At 37.6% G+C, this 7,969-nt stretch overlaps 1 protein-coding gene across 1 annotated transcript in view; it reads left to right on the top strand.

Moving 5' to 3' along the window:
• The first annotated feature begins 6,266 nt into the window (after positions 1-6,266).
• Positions 6,267-7,969, top strand: part of LOC131218059 (endo-1,4-beta-xylanase 5-like) — a 32,410-nt gene continuing 30,707 nt past the window's right edge. Inside the window, exon 1 of the mRNA XM_058212744.1 lies at positions 6,267-6,353. Coding sequence (XP_058068727.1) covers positions 6,267-6,353 — 87 coding nt within the window. The remainder of the gene's footprint in view (positions 6,354-7,969) is intronic.

The following is a 7,969-nucleotide window of genomic DNA, read 5'->3' as shown; positions in this document are numbered from 1 at the left end:
ACATCGGCCATTAAAAACTTTTTGGGGGCCATAAAAGTTTTGGATCAAGCTGATCTTTTTCCCATCATCTGGGTCTATATGACCTAATCAACATATTGGATGTCAAATAAACAGTACAGTGGGCACTAGGAGGATTTTTAATAGTGGATATCCAATCACTATTGTTTTCCTTTAGTGTGGTCCACTTGAGATTCATGTCCCTCTCATAGATCAAGCCTTAAAATGACCTATAAACATAGATGAAAGGAATGGATGAAACACACACATCATGGTGGGGCCCACATAGCACCGACCACCGGCCACCGGGTTGGTGTTAGGGGGGTAGCCAATCCGTTTCCGCGGCGCGGATTGGGTACTACCCTCACCAGAACCTAGCTAGAGACGGAGAGTCATGCCGGGGGCTCTATCGGGTCCACCGTAATCTGTATATTTTATCCACGCCGTTCATCTATTTTGACAGGTCGTTTTAGTGCATTACCTCAAAAATAAAGTAAATCGAAGCCTTAAGTGGACCACACCACATGAAGCAGTGGGGATTGAACTCTTACTGTTAAAAACTTCTTAGGGCCCACCGTAATGTTTATTTTCCATCCAACCAGTTCATAAGGTCACGTAGATATGCATGAAGGGAAAAAATAATTATCAGCTTGATCCAAAACTTTTGTAGCCCCTAAGATTTTTTCAACGGTAGAATTTAAATCCCCACTGCTTCATGTGGTGTGGTCTAGTTAAGATTCAATCTGCCTTAGTTTTAGGCTCATGACTTAAAATGATCTATCAAAATAAATAGACGGCCTGGATAAAATATACATATCACGGTGGGCCCCACAGAGCTCCTGACATGACCGTCCATATTTGGACAGGTCCTAGTGGAGGTAGTACTCAATCCCCGCCGCATATCCAAAGCTCAAGTAGACCACACCGTAGGAAAAGGAGGGTTGAATGCCTACCGTTGAAAATTTCCTGCCACATTTCGATGAGACAAAAGGAGAGAATGATGATCAACGGTCCTCCTTGAACTACACATGCAGCCTACTTGGCAGGTTTTGATCTACGGGTATATAAACACAGTGCATTGTACCTGATGAATGACGTGGACTTATTACACGTGTGGCATTGTGGCACATGTGCTGCAATGGCCTGGATTCCATCGAGGCCAGAAAGTACATTTACATTCGTACACATACACTTTAAAATTTACACGTGGCATGCACGAAACTCAGATCTGGCCGTCCAAATCATGCATTTTACTTTAGATGTTTGACAAACTAAAAATTACACTAAACCAATATCATGACCGGTAGATTGGCAGACATCCATCGGACGGATAAAACGAAACACACCATTCTAGATCGAACGACTAAATTTCAAGTTAGGACAACCCAATAGTGGGTCCCCCTATTCAGACTGTTTAATTGGAATATCAAATAATCCCCAAGCGAAAACTTTTGATACTCCAAAAAAGCTAGGTAGTTGATACGCAGGCACTAAGAAACTGTACATGTGACCTGCAATTCATTAAAAATTAAACCGTGACTTACAAGCTACTAGAAATCAAACCGTTCAAATCGTCGTCCCTAAAATCCAAATAATATAATCATTCGATCCCCTAACTAGCTGATTGGTAGACATTTAATGGATGGTCAGAATGAGAAGTAGTTGAAAGGTCCAGATCCAATAAACAAATGTCCTTCGATCTGAGGTTAGTATCTTTCTCAACAATCCAGATTGAGTTGGGCAATTTGTACGGTGTGATCTGAGTTGATGAATGCCACGTGTACAATTTGTGAGTGCCGTTGTATCAATCATCACACTCCGCTGGAGTATACAAAAATTCACCACCTCCCGTTAAAGATTTGTAACGTGAGATATGCTTATTTAGAACACGTAGATACCACGCACGTATTTCTTGAAGTGTACGTCCGGAGATATTGTTATAGGATAAGTAAGCACTGAAGCTGTTCGATATGGGACCATGTTCAGTGATCTTAGCCGTTGATGTGACGCGATACACAGCCAATGACTGGAACTTTGGAAATTAAATTAAAAATCTTGAATATTTGATCGATGGTTCACAAAATAATGGTTGAGGAGATGGCATATATTGTTTAAATGATAAAAATGTTGAAATATTCCAATATAAGAATTTTGGTTTCGTATCTGTTCCCATCCAAGGCATGGACCTTCGTATTATCGGTTTGGATTGGTAAAACATGAATTGGATCCTATATGTATTAGTTGGAATGTATTGCAGGTAACATGTATTTTTTTCTATCTTAATATCACTTTGCAATACTTGATTGGACCATGTGGACGCGTATTGCGTCCTACACCCGCCCCGACGGTAATCCGTCCAGGCAGGACTCTGTGGGGCCCAATGTGATGTAATTGTTTTATCCACGCAGTTTATCACTTTTATCATATCATTTTAAGATATGATGATAAAATTGAAGCAGTTCCACAGCTCCAGTGGACCACACCAAATGAAGCTGCAGTGATAATGACAACCACCGTTGAAACCTTTCTAAGGGCCACCGTGATGTTTTTTTTACCTTCCAACCTAGTCATAAGGTCATGTAAACGTAGATGAAGTGACAAAACAAATATCAGCTTGATCCAAGCTCCCAAGAAGTTTTTAATGGTGGATGTTCAATCTCCACTTTGTGGTCCACTTAACACTTTACCTGTCTAATTTTTTGGCTCACACCTTAAAATGATAGGAGAAAAATGATTAATGGCATGGATAAAGCACTTACATCATATTGGGCCCCACAGAGCCCTGCCCGGACGGATTATCATCCGGGCGGGGTAGGAGGCAATCCGCATCCGGACCATCTATATAATTAACCATATTAGGAGATATCTGGGATTTATAGAATCTAAAATTTAAAAAACAAATTAGAAAAAAATAAAAAAATTTAAAATATATATATATATTCCAAAATTTCCAATATCTTGTCTATATATACTCGCACACTTGCACCTCCATCTCATGTTGCCTCTTGCTTCCTTAGTTCTTGTAAGCTATTGTAGTCTCATCTTTTACTCTTCCATTTTGTAGTATTTAATGCTATATTTTTTTTATTATTGTTATTATTATTATTATCATTATTATTATTATTATTATTTCATTTATAATTATTTGGTATTTGATTACATGATTGGTGTTATGTATAATTTTAATATGTATGCTCTATATTAATTAATCTTACTGAGAATGCGTCTTGATGTGAGGCTATGACTTTTGTATATCTCATGGTTGTGAACTTTCAAAAATGATGGATGGAAATTAGGTTGAGACCCATGTTCATGTCTAAACATGTGCCGGCTTGGTATATGCTTGCAACTTTCGAGCCATCTTTCATGTGAGTCTGATGGTGTAAATGTTCTCACCCAAAAATAAATCTACTCTACTCATATGGTGGGACATTGAGTTTGAAATTAACATAGAAGTTGGAAAATAGAAGAAAGTTTTCCTAAGCCAGCTAAAAACTTATATTTGTTTCATAAACTATGGCCCACTTGAGCTATGGATGGTCTGATTCTCGAGAAATGGCAATTATATGATGATACTCCTTTAATGGATGAATTCAACTGTAACCATAGGCCATGTTGGGATATTTGTGGCATGTATATGCCACAAATATACATGCCACGAAACTTATATTTGTTGGAAGTAGGCATAGAAGTTGAAAAATAAAAGACAGTTTTCCTAAGCCAGCTAGAAACTTATATTTGTTTGAAAAACTCACTATAAGAAAATAGGCTATTAGCCACAATTTTTTAGCCTCAGTTGAAAAAATGGAGGCTAAATGTGTCTTTTAGCCTCGGTTGTTAAGGAACTGAGGCTAAAAGTTCATCTTTCGCCTCAGTTGTATAGGAACCGAGGCGAAAAGTCTACCTTTTAGCCTCAGTTGCATAGGAACCGAGGTGAAAAGTCACCTTTTAGCCTCAGTTGCATAGGAATTAAGGCGAAAAGTTTGCCTTTTAGCCTCAGTTGCATAGGAATTGAGGCGAAAAGTCTACCTTTTAGCCTCAGTTGTATAAGAACTGAGGCGAATAGTCTACCTTTTAGCCTCAGTTGCATACGAACCGAGGCAAAAAGTCACCTTTTAGCTTCAGTTCTATAGGAACCGAGGCCAAAAGTCTATTTTTTAGCTTCGGTTAAGTTTACCTTTTAGCCTCAGTTGCATACGAACCGAGGCGAAAGGTTTACCTTTTAGCCCAAGTTGCATAGGAACTGAGGCGAAAGGTCTACTTTTTAGCCTCAGTTGCATAGGAACCGAGGCGAAAGGTCTACTTTTTAGCCTTAGTTTGATAGGAACCAAGGCGAAATGTCTACCTTTTAGCCTCAGTTGCATAGGAACCGAGGCGAAAGGTCTACTTTTTAGCCTCAGGAACTGAGGCAAAAGGTCTACTTTTTACCCTTAGTCACATAGGAACCGAGGCGAAAATTCTACTTTTTAGCCTCATTTGCATAGGAACCAAGGCCAAAAGTCTACTTTTTAGCCTCCATTGCATAAGAATCGGGGCCAAAAGTTTATATTTAGGAATATTGAAAAAAATTGAGAATATTGAAAGAATTAAAAATTTTTAAAATTTTTGACAATTGTGAAAAAATTGAGATTTTTTATTTATTTAAATGGAGACAATTGGGAAAAAAATTAAGAATTTTGAAAAAAAAAATTTGAGAGTTTTGAATTTTGAATTTTTTTAAGAACTAAGAATTTTTTAAAAATTTGAGAACTTTTAAAAAATTAAGAATTTTTTTTTGAAAAATTAAGAATAAAAAATGATAATTATGAAAAAGTATGATTTTTTTTTTAAAAAAATGAGAATTTTAAAAAAATTAAGAATTTTGAAAAATTTTGAAATTTTTGAAAAAAAAAGAATTTTGAATTTGAAAATCTTAAAAAAAATTAAAAAATTTTAAAAAATTGAGAAATTTCAAATAATTGAAAATTCCGAAAAAAATTAAGAAATTTCCAATGAAATCGGATGGACGGATGAAAGATTTCACACAAAGGCCAAATGGCTACTTTTTAGCCTCGGTTGAATAGGATCTGAGGCTAAAAGTCTGTCTGAAATATGAAATATAAATTCGTCGGGCGCACATGATGCTTTTTCCCTAACTCCTTTTTCTCACTTGCTGTGTGAGCGAGCGAGAGAGATCTTCGTTCTCTTTCTAGGGTTTTCCCCCGGGATTTTCATACCTCCAAATCTCTTTGATTTCTTCGATCTTTGAAGAACCTATCATGACCTCGATCTCTTTCTTCGCTTTTTCGCCTAGGGTTTCTGCTCCCGATTCGTAGATTTTACTCTCTTTTTTTTCTCGTTTTCTCAGCTTCAATCTCTGTAAAAGAGCTGGAATCCTTCTTCGCCGCTCCTTTCTAGGATTCCTGTCCGAGATTTGCTGTTTTGTCCGTTGGGTTCCTGGACAATACATTTAAGAAGGTTGGGAGAATGCAGCAGAGATTGAAGCAGCAACAATAGCAACAAGCCCTGATGTAGCAGGTGTTGGTACAGAAGCAGCAACTCTACCATCCCGGCGTCGTCGCGGCTGCCATGTCTCAGGTACCATTCCAGTATCAGATTTCCCTCCAAATTTCTCAGTTTTCATGCCTAATGCATGTCTTTTGCTCACCCCACACATTTAGAGCTGGATTCCACCTTTCAGTGATCCAGATGGTCCATATAGTGGGTTCTCTTAGATGGACCATGTTGAAAAAAAAAAAAAAAAAAACTCCATTAGGTGATCATCGATGTTTGATTTGTGGCCTACAAATGGATGGTTTGCCCAATCATCTGTATTCGACTGGAAAATTCCACTGATCCTGTGGTAAGATTCTATGAGTGGGGAGTTTTTGGGGCATGATTCATTCATAATAGGGCCCACCAGATGAATGGCCTGGATCATGGAAGTGGGCCACCTTTAGGTTTCTAGCTGAACCAAAACCATTTTTTTTTTTTTACTTGGCCAAGCATTATATGTTTCCTCTTACGTATTTTCAACAATTTTCACATATCTGATGATGATGGATGATATAGCAACCCTGTAAAGTTGTAGCAGTCATGCCAAGTAGATTTTAGTCTGTTTCTCTCATTTGTTTTGAACTCACCGATATTCAAATGAATCTCAAAATTTGCACTTAGTATGGACATCTAGGTGGCTTGCTCTAATAAATCAAAGGGATTATGAGTGATGAGAAGATGACGAGGAATTTTCTGATGGTTCTTGCCTCTAATCAGCTTTACATTTAGCTAACATGGGAACTAAAGACCGCAGTCTGGCATTACTAACTTCCATGAACTTCTTTATTGTTGGAATCAAACTACCAATGGTTATTCTTCTAGTACTTTGTCTTCAAATAATTTTGATATGTGAACTTGATCGATTGCCTTTTTCTTTGTTCATATATTAATGCACTTGTCAGGGCGGGCACAGTTAGCAAAATTTACTTATTTTTTGTTGCAATACCTTTCTAAAGAGCATGGTTGTTAAAGCTTTTGGCATTAGAGTTGCATGTTGGTGATGTGGATGCATCCAGCCCTATATTTTTGTATTTATGAACAGAGGATGTACAAAACAGAGATTCTACATATTTACCTTTAATTACATTCACTTGTTTGCTTTTATGTAACATAAATGCATTTCATCAAAATGATTTCCTCTCTCTGATTGATGGCTAAACATGACTGAAATGTTCACTTGTTGTAGATTTGTAAAAAAAAATTAAAAAAATGTTCACTTTGGATGATCCTAACCATCCAATTGGGCAAGGTTGTACGTGGACCATTGCTTGCAACTATCCATTTTGACCATATAGCTAGGATCACCATATCTAGGCTTGTTTATAGTCAAATTTTAACCAAATATCCTTTTGTCCCTCGTTTGTATTGCTTTGGTTTTAATTTTTTACTTAACAGGTTGCTTGCAATTGAATGTTCATCCTTGGGAACTTCAATATATGGCTTGCAGAATTTATTTCAGTTGATAGATGTTTTTATTTTTTATTTTATTTTTTATTTAAGGTTTCTGGATGCAAGTTTTATATTCTAATTTCTAAGGTCAGTTGTACCTTGTCGCATAGTCAAGATAGTTTCCATCTTCTTTTGTCTATATTACCACAGATTCCAAGTTTTTGCAAAGAACCATCTAGCATTTCCCTCGGGTGTTTCTTTCTCTTGCGAAAGTCTTTGTGCTTTTGTTGAGTCCACTAACAAATGTGTATTTTGAGACAAGCAAGCATTTTCCCTGTGAGCTGAAACTCACTCGTGGACATTTCTTGTGTGTGTGTGCCCACACATGCGTGGGGTGGGGGAAAGAGAGCATGTGTACATGTCTATCTATGCATGTATATATTAAGGAATACCAATTGATAAAGGGGATGTAACGCCCTGGAAATCGGGGGTCGTGCATATACTCGACTCCCGAGTTCCCGAGGTCACTTATAGCCAATTTTCATCAATATGCGATCCAATCTAAATGCGCAGCCTGAAATCTCCTAGTACATGAAGTACATCCACACAAGTCCACTAAAATGAAAGAGACTGAATACAAATATATATATATACATATACATGTCCAAAGGAATACATGGGTCGTATAAGATGCTACACAACAAAATTACAAAAGAATAATATGACCAAAAAGAGTAAAACTGAGCCTCTGCTCAGCGATCCAATCCCGCCTATCAAGCTGGCGGAGAACCGTCCATCAACTGGAAGTAGGACAGCTCGTCCTCCTCCTCGAAGCTTGCCCCACCAGGCTCCTCCAGTCTCGAGTCACCTGCATCTATGAATAGGTCTGGTTGGTGTTTTAAAACACCGTCCCAGAGTGGGAGTGAGTGATCAACTCAGTGGGTGCTATTAGTCTTAAGTTATCACAGGCATCAATTATAATATGATATTAATGAAAAGCAGACAATCACATACATCTAAGTAATCTTATTAATGCGCATGTATGCAG

Source organism: Magnolia sinica, chromosome 11 (genome assembly GCF_029962835.1).
Source record: "Magnolia sinica isolate HGM2019 chromosome 11, MsV1, whole genome shotgun sequence".
NCBI classification, from domain to species: Eukaryota; Viridiplantae; Streptophyta; class Magnoliopsida; order Magnoliales; family Magnoliaceae; genus Magnolia; species Magnolia sinica.
The sequence above is the reverse complement of the archived record's forward strand: the minus strand, read 5'-3'. Positions and strand labels throughout refer to the sequence as shown.